The 21,419-nt window shown below is 46.6% G+C and overlaps 1 protein-coding gene across 1 annotated transcript in view; it reads right to left on the bottom strand.

Annotated features, from left to right (window-relative positions):
- The window catches only part of TEX11 (testis expressed 11), a 1,326,855-nt gene that overhangs the window by 978,913 nt on the left and 326,523 nt on the right, over window positions 1-21,419 (bottom strand). Inside the window, exon 7 of the mRNA XM_086918299.1 lies at window positions 4,010-4,129. Coding sequence (XP_086774425.1) covers window positions 4,010-4,129 — 120 coding nt within the window. The remainder of the gene's footprint in view (window positions 1-4,009; window positions 4,130-21,419) is intronic.

Raw genomic sequence — 21,419 nt, 5'->3', positions numbered from 1 at the left:
TTTTATTTTTAAGAGATACATGTGTTTCAATTTGGGACTGACTAAGAGGGGGGGCATTCACCAAAACTGCCACATACGGAGAGCATTCCGGGGGTAGATTGATGGTTCTACTACGTTTTCCCTCCTCTGGTTCTTTTTCTGCCCGGGTATTAATCCCCGGTATAGTCTCCGTTTTACTAGTTCCTTGGTTTTGTACATCACAGGCATGGTTACTCCCTGTCAATTGCTTTGTTTGGCCTAGAGGGACTATATTGTCACCTGTAGCTGCAACTAGTGCATTAGGATTAATGCTTACCCTCACATTCCTAGGGTTATCAGACACAACTCCCATGGCAACAGCTGTTCCTATATTACTACCGTCTTGAGAACCTTCCTGCTGTCTAATTGTAATTTCTTTAAGTAGCTTATTATGGTGGTTCAGTACCCCGCTAAGCCTAAATACTTCCCTATTTATTTTGTCTATTTTATCGTGTAATGGTTTAAGATATGTTTCGATTTTGACGGTCAGGGCATTAATAATCTGGTTAACCTGTGTATCATTCAGTGACCCCATACTAGGGGGTTGCTCCCCTGAGCAAACAGGGGGTGGAATTTTAGGACCTTTTCTAGTTGTCCCCTGTTTTGGCTGGGGTTTCCTACAGCTCCTTTTCTTTCATGGAGTAAGCACCCCATTGGTTAACGGCATACAGTGGACTTCTCTAATTTCAGAGGAATTCAGAGCAGGATCTGGGTTTACAGAATCCATAATAGGGGTAATATCTTGATCATTAATCACATTTGGCTCCATATGGGAATCTCACAAGCTTACTGGATCCGGCAGGCTGCCTAATCCTAATGAAAGGCGGCGTTCTGCCCTATCTATTTCGACGCTGATGGCGCTAACCGCCTTCACAAGGTACAAATCAATGGTAGAACCCGCAGGCTCTACTATATTTTTGTTTCCTTTACGTTTCGCGGTACAAAAGGGGGTTGTGATGGACGGAGCATCTGAATCGATCAAATACTCACACCCAGTCAAAAGATCTGGGTTTAATCCATCACCGTTCTTAAGCCCACTCTGCCACCCCAGGTCAGACATGGCTATATGCAAATCAGTCTGACCCAGATCTTTTGACTGGGTGTGAGTGTTTGATTGATTCAGATGCTCCGTCCATCACCACCCCCTTTTGTACCGCTTTTGGCCGCCATAAGTGTGGCAGGGTATGCTCAGACGTGAGTCCCTTGCTCACTTTGCCACTGGATTCATGCAAGCCGGGCTGAAGACGGCTGGAATGCCAGAAAACGGTCCTCGGAAGCTTGTTTCCGGTCCAGGGAAGACATGGCTTGGCAGTTCGGGCTGGACTGTTCCCACGAGGCACAGGGTCAGACTGATTTGCATATAGCCATGTCTGAACGGGGGTGGCAGAGTGGGCTAAAGAACGGTGATGGATTTAACCCAGATCTTTTGACTGGGTGTGAGTGTTTGATAGATTCAGATGCTCCGTCCATCACCACCCCCTTTTGTACCGCTTTTGGCCGCCATAAGTGTGGCAGGGTATACTCAGACGTGAGTCCCTTGCTCACTTTGCCACTGGATTCAAGCAAGCCGGGCTGAAGACGGCTGAAATGCCAGAAACCGGTCCTCGGAAGCTTGTTTCCGGTCCAGGGAAGACATGGCTTGGCAGTTCGGGCTGGACTGTTCCCATGAGGCACAGGGTCAGACTGATTTGCATATAGCCATGTCTGAACTGGGGTGGCAGAGTGGGCTAAAGAACGGTGATGGATTAAACCCAGATCTTTTGACTGGGTGTGAGTGTTTGATTGATTCAGATGCTCCGTCCATGACCACCCCCTTTTGTACCTCCTTTACGTTTCGACATATTATAAATAGCTTATGGGGCTAAATGCTACTGGTGCTAATATCGGGAAGGTGTACTCAAATACCCACGTGCAGAGATAGAGATGTTACAATAACCTGCGCCTTAAAACAACCAAAGGATCATAGTTTGTGTCCAGCTAAAATTACAAAAACGATGCAAGGATACCACACTTAGATACTTAAAATGAACATGAATATCCTAATCACATTATCACATTAACAAAGCTTATTGGTTAATTAAAAAGAACCATAAAAAATAACATAGATTAGTGACACAACCATCCAAACTCCAAAGTAGCCTGGGTTGATAACTGTGTTCGCCTAATGATAAATAGACTATATAAATCTAATCAAGAATGATTATGTCCAGCTACTCTCGGTATCTACGACTATCCAGGATAAGTAATTTGGTACAAAAACCAAGAGATATGGCCCAGCCCAGCCTCAACCGGACACGGAGGGGCTCAGACGGGCCCGCCTTTGGCCCGGGCTTGGCCCGGCGCGTGTCCGCGCGCGTTCCGCGAAGCGTATAGTGTGGGGTAGTTTTTCCTTATTCATCGTAGCATGCTCCCTTTTCTTCATATTATTTCATTGTCCTTGAATCTGCTCCTCTTCTATATGTCTATTTACCATACTAGTCAGACTGTAAAAGGAACAGGAGATGTGAAGCCGAGTGGACTGAGGTTGCAGGCCTGCGCACACACTCAAACCGACTTTTTTATGCCCTTTGAGGTGGTTTAGCTCTGTTTACAACAAATTCTGGGAGTAGAGCTTGGCCTTTTAGACCCCGATTCCATGTTGATTGTCGTTTTCCTTCTCCTGCGCAAACCCCTGTTAGTACAGTGGGAGGAATTATTTATGAAAGCCCCGTGCCACCTTTGCACCAGATAAAGTGGTACATGCATGATGCAAGGCTCGAAATCAGATTTATGAAGCCACGCAAAGTCACCCTGTGTTCTTTGAGTGGCCTCATAAATTATGAATAAGGCTACGCTGCACAAATCGCTGAGTTGCCTTACTCTGAACCTGGAAGGCGTTCCATGGGCATTGCAGTGGGTTTTCCCACCCAACACCCATAGAATATGACGCCGCCCTATATTTTCAAAGTAATGTAAACCTGGGTAAGCGTCAAATCTGTACGCCTCTCAAGGTGGGGCGTAACGAGGAGAAATATGTTACTTTCTCCTTGTTGGGTCCTCTTTCCTTGTGTGCTACAGAATAGTACACATGGAAAGAGGAAAACGCATTGTACGATTATTTTTGTGCAGGAAGGTACCCCTTCCTGCATAAAAATAATCCTGCTTGCAACGGAGGAACCCTTAGTTACACCATGGTGCAAGGGCGCCTACATTGAAACTAGGATGTCGTGCCAGCGCAGGCAGAAAGAACACGAAAGCATCTTACTGCGTAAATAAAGCGCATCCCTGCCCTTTTTAATGTGGCATAGGGCAGTGCAGCAAGCTTCCTTGAGGTGCTTCCCTACGCCAAAATACCATACATGAGGCCCCTAGTAATTAGTGGGTGTGTTAAATACCTTGCTCTTTGTTACATTTCGGAAGGTCAAAACAATACAGTACATTACCGTAACAAGCAAATGTTGGTGCCTTAAGCCCCAAAATCTGCATGTTATTCCCCAAATATCTCAGAATTGCTTCTGTTTACTAGACTCGACGAATTAAGAACCCCACAGCATCAGATCATAACACGTGCAATAAAGAGAACCTAAACGCAGAGCAGGGCCTTAGCTTATTCTGTGATGTGGAGGGGGGACATGCACTCTGATAAGTGATCTACCCCCAGAGGCTTGGAAAGGCCCTCCACAGGTGCCGCGTCCAACCCTTGGAACTCACTCTCCACGCAACGGAGGGTTTGAAGACTCTGATGACTTGCTTGTTCAATATGTAGTTGTGTTCATTCTTCTGCAGTACTAGTCATCTCAAATGATCATTTCCCCACTCTCGGTCCTACTAACCACATGTCAACTCACCCATCCATCTGTTAGTGAACGTGTTACCTTCAAACCTTGCTATGTTGTCTATTATAGCAAGGCTGCAAGGCTATAGAAACAGTTAAATAAAAATATATATGTTTTCGCTGCGGTAAAGACTTTCTTTAAATCCACATGATCCATTCCTAGCCTGGGATACCCACCGCCTCCGCTTGGTAACTGAGCACTTTGAAGAGTTCCTTCTCCACGTCAGTCTTGTGCGCGTTCACGTCACATTCTCCGTTGTTTCTTCTCGTTAATTTGTCATACAACCGTTCCAGGCTCTACAAAACACAAGTGATGCAAAGCACGGTCAGGCACAAGAACCACCACACACAAACATAACATTAGCAGTTAAAGGTGCTTGTAATACTGCAGGTACCTCTTGTAACTGCTCAGTATCTGGTGGCATCTTTCGATCTTGAGAGATGCCTTAGATACTCATCAGGTGCTTTACATTTCTTTATGCAGAGTTAGTGCTAGAGGGTGAGTCTAAAGAAAGATGGAGTGTCTCACCTACGGTAACCGAGTTCAGAGTCCTTGCAAATACTACCTATTCTGAACCTTGCTGATCCTGGAACAAAAGGTAAGAAATAAAACATAGGCACATACTGTAGCCCTAGTACAAACACATCCCCTGCACAACCACATCAAATGGATATTTGAAAAATGCATTCATTTGTATTACTCTAGCTAATGCTAAGCCAGTGCTAGGCAGCTATTAATAGTAGAAGAGACGATTCCTTTTAATGACAGCTGTGCGAGATGGATCCGAGACCAAGCAAGTGAAAGCGTTGAAGGGTCTGTGGAGTCCTATGAGAGGCCCATCCGATACAGAGTCAGGGATACGGCCTACTGCGGCAGAACCGGGCAACACCAAACACAAAGACACGTAGAGACCAGAGCGACTCATCAAAGAAAGACAAAGTAACTGTTGTTTGTCATTTTTATTTAACAAAGGGGGAGATGCAGTGTCGTGAGACTATGTGTGATAGGATCCTTGCGGTTCTGGGCGGTGAAGGAAGCTGGGTCTTTAAATACTATACCAAAGTAAGGTATAGTGTGCACAGCATCCATGGGATCTCCAGAGGCTTTACAAATGCTAAAGTAGATCATACTAAATGCTCTCTTTTGTGGTGGTGTGGTCGAGCAGCTAGGCTTATTAGAGGGCTGTGTTAAGCATTTGTTGTACAAACTTATGCAAGGAATGATTACACACACTCAATGACTAAATCCAAGACCAATTGTTTGTAAAAATATTATTTTTGCATGTGTCTTACTTAGAACCAAAGAAACTTTGTTCCAGTAAAATGTTTTGCAATATCACAGTTTTTAAGTTTAAAAAGTGGACACAATGCATTTTTCAAACAAGTCAATGTTAACCTATGGGAGGAAAACAATCACATAATTTCAAAGGTAAGTTCACAACTTACAAATCCAGGTTCAGAGGTTTAGACCTACACTGGGCAAGGTTCAGGTAAGTGAAGGGAATGTACTACCAGTGCCACTGGGGCGGCGGGGTGCAGAGGTCAAATTCGGTCATTGGGCCTAATGTTAATCAATGGAGGCTGGGGTACCCAGAGGGGTGTCGGTTTCAGGGCACAGACCCCAGGGGTTTGATCAAGCACAGGGGGGCCACAAGGCAGTATCAATCATACACCACCAGTGGCACAGGGGCAGTAGGGTGCATAGAAAGCGTTGGGCACCCAAGGCAAGCAGATGGAAGAACTCTGGTTCACAGAGAGGCTGCAGGCTCAGACCAAGTAGCTGTATTAAAGTGACCAGCAACTGGGCAGGTAAGTTGGGATGTCGGGGTTGCCTGGACACCGTTGCCTGGGCTCCGCAAAGTCGGAGGCTGAGAATGCTGGGGTGCCTTTAGATGTCAGAAAATGTTTACCGGAGCCGGTCGCGGTCAGGAGGACACTTCGTGCTGAGGCTGCAGGCGTCTTCGTGGGATCCAGGAGAGGTCAGCCACTGAAGATTTCGAGGTCAGGATTGTTGGGGAGACTTTGCTGGACTGGTGGGCCATAAGCATCGGCTGCAGAGTGGGCAGGATTAAGGATCAAGAACGCAATGGAGGCCTTGGTGTTGGTTTCTTTGTAGACAGGGCTCTGACCTCTGGAGTTCTTGGTCTTTAGAGTAGGCAGGCAGTCCTCCTAGGGTTGTGGAGGTCGCTGGGTCTGCAGGACCAGTTGCTCCTTCAAGCAGGATTCTTCGGGGGCTGCAGACAGGTCGGTAGGGCTGGGGCCAAGTCAGTTGTCATCTCGAGTCTTCACTGCTGCATGGCTCTTTGATCCTTCTTTTACTTTAGGTCACCAGGAATCTAAGGATCGCGTTTCAGGGGTGCCCCTAAATACTCTATTTAGGGGTGTTAAAGATACTGGCTGGAAGTAGCCAAAGGGCTATTTACCTCTTAGGGTGACTACACTCTGTGTATGTCTACTCCCTTTGTGGAGAGGGCATCCCATTAACCTATTGGTTAAAATCCTTCCATCCAAAATGGAGGATTTTTTAAGGAGAGGGTCACTTCAGCTCGGCACACCCTTCTTGCTTATTAATTGTCCTGCTGACCTTTCTGCCATAAGTGGGGCTTGGCCAGGATGGCGGGCATCCCCACCAGCTGGAGAGGCCCTAGCTAGCATAGCAAAGGGCAAGAAGCCTTTGAGGCTCACCGCTCTGAATGCTGTTCCTGATTGGGGGTAGGTGGGAAGCACCTCCACCCCAAGCAGGCTTTGTTTTTGGCCCATGGGAGAACAAGACTCTCAGCCCAGGGAGTCAAAACATGTCTGAGTGTGGCGGGCTGGTGTAGACAAGTCAGCTGCACACCAGAGAGTTGGTCGTTTTTCAGGGGGCATCTCTAAGATGCCTTCTGAGTGCATTTTACAATAAATCCAACACTGGCATCACTGTGGGTTTATTATGCTGAGAAGTTTGATATGAAACTTCCTAGCATTCAGTAAAGTCATCTTGGAGCTGTGGAGTTCATAATGACAAACTCTCAGCCCATGTAATCAATATGGCATCACTGCACTTACAATGTCTGAGAATGGACTTAGACACTGTAGGGGCATTATGCTCATGCAGCTATGCCCTCAGCCAGGGTTGGACTGGCCATAGCAGACACCAGGTGTTTCCCCGGTAGGCCGCTAGGGTGGTTTAGGGCCCCTGGGGGCCATTTTTTTTACCGGAGGTCAGCAATATTGCCCCCTGTTACAAAATCGTCCGAAACCGGCTCTCGCAAACTGCTTGGCTGCACTCCCCCCTCACCCAAAGGGGGGCAGGCTGAGCAGTTTGCCAGGGCCGGTTTCTGTTCCCAGTCCGGCCCTGCCCTCACCTGTGGTATAGTGCACCCTGGCTTAGCGCTGTGAGGCCTGCTAGAGGGGCGACTTACCTATGGTAAGGTCGCTCTCCTCAGGAAGGCAGTTCTCTGCTGAAAAGCGCATTGAGACATCTTGGAAACCACCCTACAATTATAGAAATCCATGAGATTCTATGTTCTAATTATTCATTATTTGCTGCTTTGTTTTGGTCAGACATTCAATCATTTTATTATGCTGACAATGCATAAAAATCCTTAGAATGAGATGTGTGAATGGATGATTGGTTGCAGTCAGTATGTTATATAGACTTTTTCTGTAACTAAATGTATACGAAGCCTTACATTTTTTATGAATTGATTTTGCAATAAATAATTTTGTATTTTCCTATCCTTAGTGTCACTACCATTATTTATATAATCATGTTTTAGTATTGTTGATGAAGTAGCCCTAGGAATTTCACAGCATGTACTTCCCTGCCTAGGTGTACTTCTCACTAGTATCAGGGGGCCCCTTGTCTTTACAGTGACTTACCTATGCCACAGGCAGTGGTGTGTACGCATAGCTGACCGGGAAGTGTGCCATGTCGGCTGTTCAGTTTTAGCTGCACCAAAACACACAGTCTACAATGGCAGTGGGTATGTGTTTTGTGAGGGGTCTCTGAGGGTGGCACAATACAAGCAGCAGCCCTTAGTGACCATCTCAGGCCAAAAGGAACCTTGGTACCAGTGGTACCTTTTACAAGGGACTTATATGTGCGCCAGAGATATGCCGGTTTTGGGAAAGACCACAGCCACTGGGAACCTGGTTAGCAGGGACCCAGTGCACATTAAGCCAAAGTGCATCAGGATTCAGGCAAATCGTGGGGGGTAACCATGCAAAAAGGGGCACTTTACTACAGGAAGATTCAATAGAGGTTTTAACGGTTATGATGTAAAAAAGAGAGCATAATGTGATTGTATGCTGAGGATTAAAGCCGTACAATCCAGAGCTCCGTGTGTGGCATATTCCTTTCCATGCTCCCGGGCTGGGAAGGATGCTACACCAACTAGCTACATAATCACTACCACTACACTTGGCCCATGAAGCACCATGCACACCATTCTATGGTGGCCTTCATGAGGAGAACCCTGAGATGAATCCCCAGAAGCCTTTCTTCCCCACAGTGAATACCCAGGCCAGGGAGGGAATACAACCACCCATGTTCCCCTGCAGATTTGCTTAACATTAAGAAAGAGTACGTAATGTATTTGAAAACACTTTCAAATTCCAAGAAGAGTTAGAGATAGAGTTCGGATGTTACAAACCCAATTGGGCAAATGTGAATCAGATGCTGAGACTGTTGAGTGAGATGAGAGATCAATTGGTGGAAAAGAGCAATTAGTCACAACATGCAAACATGAACATGGTCATGATTTTGCTTTGTCTATTGAAGATGGACTGCTAAATGTGGGGATGTAAAGTGAATCCAAGATTTCAAATTGTAAATATAATAAAAGGGAATTCCGTTCTGATACCTATACTGATTAAAGGATGTTTTGAATGGTATTTGGGCACTGCTTGAGCTGCAGAATTTATTTGCCCAGGGAGCTGTAGATGCTGCCTTTGTGCAGGATTATTACCAGAAGCATAGAGGGCCTATTTCATACTATCTGTGTTGAGTGGCAAACCAAAGGCTCAGCTGATATAGTCACCATCATCAGTCACTGCACAGCGGTACAAGAAAGAAAGGAACAAATGGCTTTACCCTTGAGATAATTTCAACAAACGGTTAGAGGGAGAGGAAAGGGAACAATGAAGTGAATGGGCGTTTGGGGGAGCATGGAGAACGTGAGCAGAGGGAGGGAAGGTCCAGGACACTGAAGGAGCATGTGGTCGCTTAAAGTGGTTAAGGCTTTAATTCTGGTCAGTTGGTGACGGGAAACACAACTGCTCAGATTTCAACACAACCTGAGGTCCCTTAATTTACTTAAATAAACCCCAGTGATTAGGACAGCCAAGAAGCACCAACTGCACTGTGAATACCCTGATACCAATGGAACAAACTGGCCCACATGTGATTAATGGTGAAACCACTTCATGTCTAAAAGACACCATTGACAGCCGGTCCACTCTCAAAACCTCTGAATCCCCTTTGTTGCCTCATCTGGGCTTGACCATTACTGTTGTTGACATTGCCAACATGAAAGTTCCCCATCACATTACCGACCTTCTTTCTTTTACTTTAAGACTTGTAACTGATTGATATGTATTCTTGTTATGCCCAACCTTGCCCACAAATCTCCTAGGATAAGATCCTTTATGCAAATTGATATTGCATGATTTACTGTACCAGTGAGTGCGCCCCAATATGCCTAACATCAATGAAGATGAAGTATTGTCTATTCTGGATGGATCATACAGCTGGTCTGAAGATACAAATATGTGATAAATAAACATCAACTATTGAAACAAGTGCCTGTTTTATAATTGAAAATGATGCGACACTGCAGCACTTCAATTCTGCCTATAAAAAAAGTGGCTAAGAAAGATTGTTACCACTTCATACAAGATCTGCAGGCGATAAATAGTATTCTAATACCCAGTTTCTCTCCACTACCCAGTGCTGCTGCCACCAATCAATCAATCAATTACAGCATTTGTAAAGCGCACTACATATCCGTGAGGGTCTCAAGGCGCTAGGGGGTGGGATCGCTGCTACTGTTCGAAGAGTCAGGTCTTGAGGAGTCTCCTGAAGGTCAGGAGATCTTCGGTCTGCCGTAGGCGGATGGGGAGGGCGTTCCACGTCTTGGCGGCGATGTGGGAGAATGATCTTCCGCCGGTGGTCACTCTTCGTATGTTGGGGACAGTGGCGAGGGCGCGGTCTGCGGAGCAGAGCTGGTGGGGGTGTAGCGGCTGAGCCGGCTGTTGAGCTACGCTGGTCCGGTGTCGTGGAGTGCTTTGTGTGCGTGAGTGAGGAGCTTGAAGGTTATCCTCTTTTTGATGGGGAGCCAGTGCAGGTCCTACAGGTGGGGTGTGATGTGGGGCTGTGGCAGGGGATGTTGAGGATCAGGCGTGCGGAGGCGTTCTGGATGCGTTGGAGTCGTTCCAGGAGCTTAGCCGGGGCTCCCCTGTAGAGTGCGTTGCCGTAGTCCAGTCTACTGCTGATGAGGGCCTGGGTGACCGTCCTTCTAGTTTCGGTGGGGATCCACTTGAAGATCCTGCGAAGCATGCAAAGGGTATTGAAGCAGTTGGAGGAGACGGCGTTGACCTGCTTTGTCCTGGAGAGTGTGGAGTCGAGGATGACCTCTATGTTTCGTGCGTGGTTGGTGCGTGTGGGGGAGCTCCTACTGCCGTTGGCCACAAGGAGTCATCCCAGGTCGAGGGGGAGGTACCGAGGATGAGGACCTCAATATTGTCCGAGTTCAGCTTCAGTCGGCTGTTCCTCATCCAGTCGGCGATGGCCTTCAGTCCTTCGTGGAGGTTGGTTTTGGTGATGTGGGGTTCCTTGGTGAGCGAGAGGATCAGCTGGGTGTCATTGGCGTAGGAGATCATGTTTAGGTTGTGCTGTCGGGCGACATGGGCGAGTGGTGCCATGTAGACGTTGAACAACGTTGGGCTGAGGGATGAGCCTTGGGGTACGCCGCAGATGATCTTGGTGGCTTTGGTGCGGAATGGGGGAGGCGGACGCTCTGGGTTCTCCCAGTGAGGAAGGAGGTGGTCCAGTCCAGGGCCTTCTCTTGGATTCCGGTGTCGTGGAGGCGTGCTCTTAGTGTGCGGCGGCATACTTTGTCGAAAGCGGCTGACAGGTCCAGGAGGATGAGGGCCGCCGTTTCTCCATTTTCGAGCAGGATCCTGATGTCGTCAGTGGCGGTGATGAGGGCAGTTTTGGTGCTGTGGTTGCTGCGAAACCTGGACTGGGACGAGTCCAGGATGTTGTTCTCTTTGAGAAAGCTGTTCAGTTGTTTGTTGACGGCCTTTTCGATGACCTTCGCTGGGAACAGGAGCAGGGAGATGGGTCGGAAGTGTAAAAGATGAAAAATTAGTTGGCCCTTTGTTGAATGAATATATTAAAGTGAACCGTAGTTTATATTAATTTATGTCTGTCATCTGCCTGTAAATGATATGAGCCACTCATAATGGAAGGTAGCTCCATGCTGCACAAATGGTTAAAATTAAGTTGTCTGAAATCCAGCTGAAACCAAAAGAATTGCAAGTGAACGTGTACGTGTCCATTCTGCTGTAACTCCAACCTGTTTAATGATTCACTAGCTTTCACCTGTGTACAGAGCCAGTTCAGCGAGTCAAATCCTAGAAAGGGCTCGCTGACCTAGGACGTGTCAAGTTTGCTCTGCCCTTGCCTGGGTAAGGTGAAAGGGTAAAGTGTTTGTTCAGCACAAATAGCATGTGCGTCATTTGCATGGGGAAAGCAGAAAACACGGGCCTCTGCTGATTAGATCAAACAGTGCACATTGACATTTCAAGATAACCGACCAAGGCTGTAGGTCAGGAGGTAATAGTGTAAAAGATTAACCAGTATCTGCATGGTCAGATGCGTCGGGAATAATGTAAAGTGTGAACGTAGACATATTTCTGAAATGCACCATGATGTTGTAATGTACACGTGGCTGAGATGGTCACACCACAATGTAGTAGTTAATGAATAATGTGTCAGGTGTCTGTGGAGCATATATAAAGACTGATTTCCTCTCTGTAAAACCAGATCTCTTTGCAGTCCTGCAAATTGTCTCAGCTGCAGCTTATTGGCAATAAAGCCATTTTCTTTTGAAACCTTGTATGTGCCCTTCTTGTCCCTATTCACAGATTTTGTGCTTTTACAGAAGTTCTTGAGGTCCTTGGGGTGCACCTTGGGTTTCTCTTAGGAGGGAGTTGATCTCTGCGTGCTTCCAGCTCAGCCACCATCATGTATTCCAGCTTCTGCAAAAAGGTTTACAATGGTTAAGTTGTTATTTGTCTTCTTCTCCATTCCTAGTCACAAAGAGAACCAATATCTCTTCATGTTCTAAATCAGCGGAGGTCAGCTAACGTGAAGAGTTTCCCAGGACTTTACAGAGTTTCCTTCCATCTTTTCCCAAGCCCCTAAAAGGACGGCAATACCCTGGTTTCTCCAGAGGAATATACCATAGTTCAGTACGTTGATGATTTGTTACCAGCTTGTGCAACTCTGCACCATTGCAAGGTCGATTCAAAATATCTGTTCATTGAATGAAACTTTTTCTCCCCATTGTTCGATATTTGGGTGACTACATCTAAATGGGAAGCACCACCTGCCTGCACACCGGTCCAGAGCCATTCGTAGGTAACTGCACACAGTTACTGTCTCTCAGAAAAACTCTTTCTTGGCGATGGAGGGATATTGAAGAAAATGGGTTTTAGGGTTTGCAACTCCGGTTATGTTAAGAAAGATACAACGAAGAAGAGCGAGTATTCGTGCAGGTGAAGCATGTACTAGCTTCTTTTCCTTCTTTAGGATAACTCGGCCATTCCAAGCCCAGTGCTTTGTACTATAATGAACAGAATGGAGTAATGGCGTCAGACTGTAGTGATGGATTAGTTACTTACCTGTAATCCTAGTTCTCTTCCAGGGGTATACTCATTAAAGTCATAAGCACTGAATTATCTCCGCCCATGAGCGGGGACCCGGAACACATAAACAATATACATATATATGTGTAAATATAACCAAAAGTACAAAGTACTAAGTAATTATACACATATACATGTAAAATAACCATAATATGCAGCCTAACCTTAACACATAGGCTAATCAAACCAAAACCTTACACGTTCTGCAGCATGACAATATGCTGTATATAAATGCAATAAACAGGCATGAGCCTAAAATGCATTTCATAGCCATGAAAAACCTTTTATTTTCATCAAAGAACCTGTAGTAAACAGTTATTAGCCTAAAAGGGCTGCATATGAAAAAATGTCTGTGTACAGAAAATCAGACTGGCACCCTGCCTTTAAGGCCCCAGAGAATCTGCACACTTTGCCTTTAAGGCCTCCAGGAGAACTCTGTTCCCATCATGCCCCACAGGTGACAGTTAGGTCAGTTCTTTTGTACGGTACAGTAAACTTTAGCAGGAATCTGCACTTAAACATATTGAAACTTTAAACCTTAATGCTACTGCTCGCCCGGGGAGGCGGGAGGGGGCTTATGACTTTAATGAGTATACCCCTGGAAGAGAACTAGGATTACAGGTAAGTAACTAATCCTTCTCTTCCAGGGGATACTCATTAATAGTCATAAGCACTGAATAGAGTAGCAAGCTCATACCCACAGAAGCGGGCGAACAGATAAAAGCATAGTTATACTTTAAAATCACAGTGTTTAGCTAGTATTAGCAAACAAATTTCTGAGTGATGCTTGTCCCACTTGTGCATCAGTCTGAGCATCAGAATCCAAACAGTAATGGCGTGTAAACTTATGCACTGAACGCCAAGTAGCTGCTTTACATATCTCTGACATAGCCACATTCCTAAGGAGAGCTGTGGTAGAAGCTTTTCCCCTCGTAGAATGAGCCCTAGGTCTACCTGATAAAGACTTGTGGGCTAGCTGATAAGCCAGTAAGATACAAGACACTATCCACCTAGAAATGGATCTCTTGGATGCTGCCAAACCAGTATTTGTAGGACCATAGTTCACAAACAGACGGTCCGTCTGTCTCAAGGACTTTGTTTTATCTAAGTAAAATGTCAAAACCCTTTTTAGATCTAATGAATGTAAAGTCCGTTCTGCCGGACTTGAAGGGTTCGGAAAGAAAGTAGGCAATGTTATGGATTGGTTAATATGAAAATCCGACACCACCTTAGGTAGGAAAGCAGGATGAGTCCTGAGCACCACTCTGTTTCCATGAAAAAACTGTGTACGGTTCATTGCAACACAAAGCCTGGATTTCGCTCACCCTACGAGCAGAAGTGATGGCCACCAGGAACGCTACTTTCCAAGACAGGTGTTGCAAAGATGCTTTATGTATCGGCTCAAATGGGGACCCATTAATTTAGTCAATACCACATTAAGCTCCCAAGGTGGAGACGGAGGCCTGATTGGAGGATAAACCTTTCTTAACCCCTCCAGAAAATCCTTTACCACAGGCATTCGAAAGAAAGATATCTGTGTTGGCGATTTTCTATAAGCAGTTATTGCAGCAAGATGGACTTTGATGGAATTAAACTGCAAACCAGATTCAGCAAGGTAAAGAAGATAAGGCAAGACCACCTTTTCTTGACCATGAATAGGGTCCAGACCCTTACTCTGACACCAAAGGTAAAAGCGTTTCCACTTAAATCCGTAGGATTGCCTCGTAGAAGGCCGCTTTGCTTCCTTAAGGATGTTCATACACTCCGGATTCAGCTGTAAGTGCCCGTACTGGATGACTTCAGGAGCCATGCTGCCAAGCGCAGGGAGGGCAGATTGGGATGAAACACTTGCCCCTTCTGCTTGGACAGAAGATCCGGGCGACACGGCAATCTCCTGTGCGGTGTTATTGACAACTGGAGGAGATCTGAGAACCACCACTGGCGTGTCCACTCTGGGCAAATCAGTATCATTCTGGAGTGAGTCTTGTACAGCCGATTGATCACTGCTGGTATCAACGGTGTCGGTGGAAAGGCGTACAGCAAATTTTGACACCAATCTATCAAAAGGGCATTCCCTTGAGACCCTTTCTGGTAGAACCTGGACGCGAAGACGGGGCATTTTGCGTTTGCCGCGTCTGCGAACAGATCTATGTCTGGTGTTCCCCAATCCTGGAAAATGCTGTGCGCGACGTCTTCGTTGAGAACCCAGTTGTGCGCTTCGACAAAGTCTCTGCTGAGGTCGTCCGCCTGTGTGTTGAGACTCCCCGGCAGGTGAATTGCTGTTATGGACAGGTCTCGCGCCAGTAACCAATGCCAGATGGTCTGGGCTTCTATGGAAAGAGTCCTGGATCTGGTACCCCCCTGCTTGTTTAAGTAATACATTGTAGTTGTATTGTCTGTTTGCACCAGGAGGGACCGAGTCTGTAGCGATGGCGCCAGGGACTTGAGAGCAAGATGGACCGCTCTGAGTTCGAGAAGATTGATGTGATATCCTTTCTCGAAGTCTGACCATTGCCCTTGTACCTGCAGAGGGCCCATATGCGCCCCCCAGCCTTGGAGAGAAGCATCTGTTATCAGAGTCTGCGTTGGTGGGTCCTGATGAAAAGGGACTCCCTTCATCACGTGCACCTTTTTCATCCACCACCGGATGGAATCGTTTGCAGACTGTTGGAGATAAATCCGGTCCTCCCAGCATCCCGTCCTCTGTTTCCACTGATCTTCCAGACACTGTTGTAGAGGACGCATCTGCAAACGTGCGTTTGGCACGATGAAAATGCACGACGCCATTAAGCCCAGGAGAGAGGACACTTGCCGAACTGTCGGACGTGCAGTTTGAAGGAGAAGTAGACACTTCGCTCTGATGGATGACCACCTCTCCTCCGAAGGACACACGTTTTCTACTTCTGTATACGGATTGGTGTCACTACAACGCATGCTTTTACATCGCATGCCTTTACAACGCGGTTTTTACCACGCAGTCCATTACAACGCATAATGCTTTTAGGCGCTGGATAGTGAATTATTTAATTTACTATTCCAACTCCAGTCCCCGTGGATAGCAGGGAAGGTGTTGGATAGTAAATTAAATATATTCCCTATCCTAGAGCGCGCCCCAGCGCAATGCGTTGTAATGGTTTGCGTTGTAATGGTTGCGATGTAATGGTAGTGCGTTGTAAAAAATGCGTTGTAAGTGATGTTCCTCCTGTATCCAGCTGAGCACCCAGGTAGTGGATCTTCTGGGTGGGGTTCATTATCGACTTCTTGTAGTTGACTTGCAGACCCAACTTGTACATGAGCTGAAGACAAATCGACAGATGTTCCTCTAGAAGCGATGGGGATGAACTCTTCAGAAGCCAGTCGTCTAAGTACGGATATATGAAAATCCGACTCTTTCGAAGACAAGCCGCCACTACAGCCATACATTTTGAAAATGTCCTGGGAGCTGATCTCAGGCCAAAAGGAAGCACTGCGTACTGATAATGACGAGCCGCCACTTGAAACCTGAGAAATTTGCGATGTTTTCTGGATACCGGAATATGAAAATAAGCGTCCTTTAGATCGATGGAGCACATCCAATCCCCTTGGTGTAATTGAGGGAAGATCTGGTGAAGAGCCAGCATTCGAAATCTCTCCTTCCGAATGCATTTGTTCAGTCGCCTCAAATCCAGAATGGGTCTGAACTCTGTGACTGGACCTTTTTTCTGCACAAGAAAGAATTGAGAGTACAGGCCTTGACGTCTCTGCTGGAAAGGGACTGGTTCTATGGCCTTCTTCTTCAGGAGGACGTTCGCCTCCTGTTGCAAGCGCTTTATATTCCACTGTACCATCTTTAGAGGGCGCATGACAGGGGGTGCCTTCTTGAATCTCAAAAGGTACCCGTTCTGAATGACATCCAGCACCCATCTGTCTTTCGTGATCTGTTTCCACTCGTCCAGATAACGCACAATACTTCCTCCAACCGGAGTGGGACACGGTTGTAGAGGAAGCATCCATTCATTGTTTCTGAGGCTGCTTGGCAGCTGATGACTGCTGCCTATTTCCATTGCCTCTGCCCCGTCCAGGCCACCGCTGCTGGAATTGCGATCTTTGTTGATTCTGGCCTTCATTTTGCGAAGACCAATTCGTTTGTTGACTCCTTTGCTGAAAAGATCTCTTGTCATAGGGACGAAAAGTACCCCGACATTTAAATTCTTTTTTCTTCTCAAGGCCTACGGCCTTAAGAGTGTCCAACTCCACCTTCATCTTAGACATCTCGTCGTCTGCATGAGATCCAAACAGAGTTGATCCATTAAAAGGTAAATTGACCATTTTCCTCTGTGCCTCCGGCTTTAGCCCCGTAAGGCGAAGCCAGGCTGTACGTCTTGCGCAAACACCGTGTGCATAGCCATGAGCCGACAAGTCCGCAGCATCAGCACCTGGGCTAATTCTCTGGTTAGCCACCAAACCTCCTTCCTCCACTATTTCCAGGAAGTCTTTCTGATCCTCTTTAGAGAGTTTATCTGCAAAACGAGCCACTGAGTCCCAGAGCAGACGGTCATAGCGGCCCAATAGAGCAGCCGCACTGGCCACTCGCATGACCGATCCTGAGGTATTGCACATCCTTCGCCCCAAGGAATCCATACTCTTACTGTCCTTTTCAGGTGGAGCAGAAGAGGTAGATGCTGCCGAATGCGCCTTCCTGACTGCTGCTACAATCAGGGAGTCTGGTGGTGGGTCAGAACGCAAAAACATTGGGTCTTCCTCTGGAGCCTTGTATTTCTTCGCAATCCTAGAAGGACCTGAACCCACCGTGGCCGGAGTTAGGAATGTCCTCATTGCTGGTTCAATCAATCCGGGCACTAACGGTAGAAGAGGCCTGCCAGTCGTCTTGTGATGCAAGGTTTCGAAGATGACTGACGTTGCTACCTGGGGAACTGCCATTTTGATGCTGAATGTACTCGCTCCACGACATAATACATCATTAAATGTGCTTAAATCGTCTACTGGAGACACTCTGGAAGGAGGAGTAGAAGATATAGTCGGAGAATAGTCTCTATATGAAGATCTTGAAGAGGACGAAGACGATGTAGAAGATGGAGTAGGAGTTCTATGTCTTCTTTGAGGAGTTGCCGATCGCTGCCTCCTACGCTCCCCTGAACGAGATTTCTCTCTCACTAAGGATCTTGAGCGTGATCTTCTATGCAGTTCCGTCCGAGGGACCGGAGCTCTCTCCCCCATTATCGGACGCATCTTCCAGTGCCTTAAACTTTCCAACCACCTCGGTGACAAGTTAATAGGCCGCTCTGTATGCTCAGGTGAAGCTTCAGGTGACACCTGCACAATATTCAGCTCTGCGGAAGACTTAGAAGCTCTCGACGCTGCACTGTGTTCAGAGACCAATGAACCAGACGGGGTCCGCTGTCTGGGCACCAACTGTCTGTCATCTGACACCTGCCCTGAGGTTGAGCCCGAATGAGCCACCACAGAAGAGTCCTGGTGCACTATCCCTTGCCCCACTGCAGATCTGTTGTCTTGCTGATCATGCGGGGAACCTTCCACTCTAGGTTCTGGACTTATTTCTGACCTCGACAAAGACCTAATTGAGGTCCGAGAGGCTGGTCTTGATAGTCTCGACTCCGACCTATGATCAGGTGGGGGAGACCTAGACACTCCATGCTTCAAGCCCAAAGCATGCTTCGACGTCGACTTACGTCGCGATGGAGACCTTGACCTTCTCTTTTTAGGTCTCGACGTCGAATCCTTCGACGTCATCCTTTCTCTCGACGTCGATCTTTTCCTCGACGACGTATGTCTCCCTCTCGACGTCGACCGATGACTCTTCCTCGACGTCGACCCTTTATCCTTCGACGTCGACCCTTTATCCTTCGACGTCGAACCTTTTTCCTTCGATGTCGACACACGATCCTTCGACGTCGGACATCTCTCGTCCCTCGACGTCGACCTCATACGATCCTTCGACGTCGAGCGTTGCACTCCCGACGTCGTCCTCACTGCAATCGACACCAATTGCCTCGACGTCGACAAGGATTTCGACGGCGACTGCCTCACCGGCGATGTCCTCGACGTCGATGGAGCTCTCTTCGACGGCGATCTGGTTCTCGACGTCGAGCGCACCTTTTTTGACGGTGACGCTCCCTGGAGTCGATGCTTCTTAGTTCTACCTTCTGGAGACGCTGATCTTCGACGTTTGGGCTGAGAAGATGGCTTGGCAGATGATAATAGGCCTTTAGAACTCTTCTCACCACGGTTTTCTCTCTCCAGAAGGCCCAGCAACCTCATTTTCTCTCTTTCTCTCTTTCTTTTAAAGTTCTGTTTGAAAGGTTGAGGCAGTGATAACATTCTTCCACCTTATGAGAAGCTGGAAGACACACCACACAAACAGAGTGTGGGTCAGTTTTCGACATCTTCTTCCGACAGGAAGGACATTTGTAAAATAAAGGTGGCATTCTGACTAAAAAACACCTAAGTTATATTTTGTCAAGAAAAGGCAAGAAAAAACAATTTCTGACAGAAAATACTTCAAAAGAGCAGAGCTCAAGTTCCAGGTTCCTCACAGAACAAGCCGGAAAAAAGAACTGACCTAACTGTCACCTGTGGGGCATGATGGGAACAGAGTTCTCCTGGAGGCCTTAAAGGCAAAGTGTGCAGATTCTCTGGGGCCTTAAAGGCAGGGTGCCAGTCTGATTTTCTGTACACTGACATTTTTTCATATGCAGCCCTTTTAGGCTAATAACTGTTTACTACAGGTTCTTTGATGAAAACAAAAGGTTTTTCATGGCTATGTAATGCATTTTAGGCTCATGCCTGTTTATTGCATTTATATACAGCATATTTGCATGCTTCAGAACGTGTAAGGTTTTGGTTTGATTAGCCTATGTGTTAAGGTTAGGCTGCATATTATGGTTATTTTACATGTATATGTGTATAATTACTTAGTACTTTGTACTTTTGGTTATATTTACACATATATATGTATATTGTTTATGTGTTCCAGGTCCCCGCTCATGGGCGGAGATAATTCAGTGCTTATGACTATTAATGAGTATCCCCTGGAAGAGAACAAAAGAAATCTACTGTATGTTACTTTTCAGTCCTTGATCCTGTGGCTGCCACCCTCCCACCGTGCTTGAAGTCTGTGGCTGCACTGACCCTCTTGTACAAGTTTCGGAAAATGTTGTCCTTGGTTCCACCCTAACCGCTTTACAGCCTGATTCATCATAGACCCGTTTTGCGAGTCTATAATAGCGATTCATAAGGAATCGCTATTACAGACTCGCAAAACGGGATTCATGTAGGAATCGCAAAAAGAATTGCGATTCCTACACAGTCCTTATTTGCGATCAGCAAATTGCTAATCGCAAATAAGGAATAACTCCCCATTCATTCCTATGGGACAAAAAGGCCCATAGGAATGAATGAGGAGTATTCCTTATTTGCGATTAGCAATTAGCTAATCGCAAATAAGATAGCGATTTAAAGGGTGCCAGGGGTGTCCAAAGGACACTCTGTAGCACCCCTTAAAAGCAAATTGAAACAGGTGTTGCGCACACACATGTCCAAAGGACATGTGTGTGTGCAACATGCAACTTAGAAAAATGCTTTTAAAAGCATTTTTCTAAGTTTTCGCTATTTACCACGAGGTTTGACCTCGCGGTAAATAGCTGGCCGAAATTGCGAATTCGCAATTTTTAAATGGATGATGAATTGCATTTAAGGAATCTCAAATAGAGATTCCTTAAATGTAATTCCTCGCAAAATAGCGAAATCGCTATTACCGATTTTTGCATTTGGGATGATGAATCCCAAATGCTAAAATAGCGCTCGCAAAGGGCCAGATTCTCAGAATCTGTCCCTTTGCGAGCCGATTTCGGCTTGATGAATCAGGCGATAAGTGATGAGAATGACTCATTGACATGCTCAGCAATACGTCTGCAGAGCCTTGAGGACATCAATGGGTCATCCTTGGCACTAAAAAGAGAAAATTGATGCAAGGAAACAGCTTCCCTTGCACACCGAGTTTGATTATATTTTGTTTTGATGTAACACCATCATGCACAGCAATAATGGCACAGTCTGCTTTCACCTTTGATCAGTGCTGAGGGCATAATTTTTGTCCCTGAGCATCAATCTCTGCAAGAGAGGCAGTGCCTGAAAAGGGGCAATGCCCCCTTTACAGCACTGTCTCTTCCTAGTGGATCCCTGCTTGGAGATTGCATTAAAGGGCAATCTTCATGCAGGGATTTACCCTTTGTGAACAGGGAGCGGCCCCTTGGGCAAGGGCCAGTGCTGTCCCTCACCCAAGCACAAACCGTCCTTTCTGCCCCTACTTGAGAGCAGATTGGGGGTGGTGAAAAGCCCACTAGACACCACAGTCTATAAACAAGAGGGGGTTGGGAGGCCGACCCTGGCATTATGCAATGCCCCCAACCCAGAAGGAGAATACAATCTTTCTGCTCACCCTGAGGTGCTGTTTAAGAGTTTGCTCTGATCAGCCCCATGCCCCTCAGCAGGGGTAGAAAGTCCACTAGACACCAGGGATTTTTTTTCTAAAGGAGAGGCCCTTTGGGCAAGGGGTAGTACCCCCACCAAGGGCAAGAGTCTTTTAGCCAACTTGTGGGGTGGAAAACCCACTAGACTCACAGGATTAGAAATGGATGGGGTAGGAATGGCC

Source organism: Lissotriton vulgaris, chromosome 4_1 (assembly GCF_964263255.1).
Source record: "Lissotriton vulgaris chromosome 4_1, aLisVul1.2, whole genome shotgun sequence".
Classification (NCBI taxonomy): domain Eukaryota; kingdom Metazoa; phylum Chordata; class Amphibia; order Caudata; family Salamandridae; genus Lissotriton; species Lissotriton vulgaris.
This window is presented reverse-complemented; position numbering and strand designations above follow the sequence as displayed.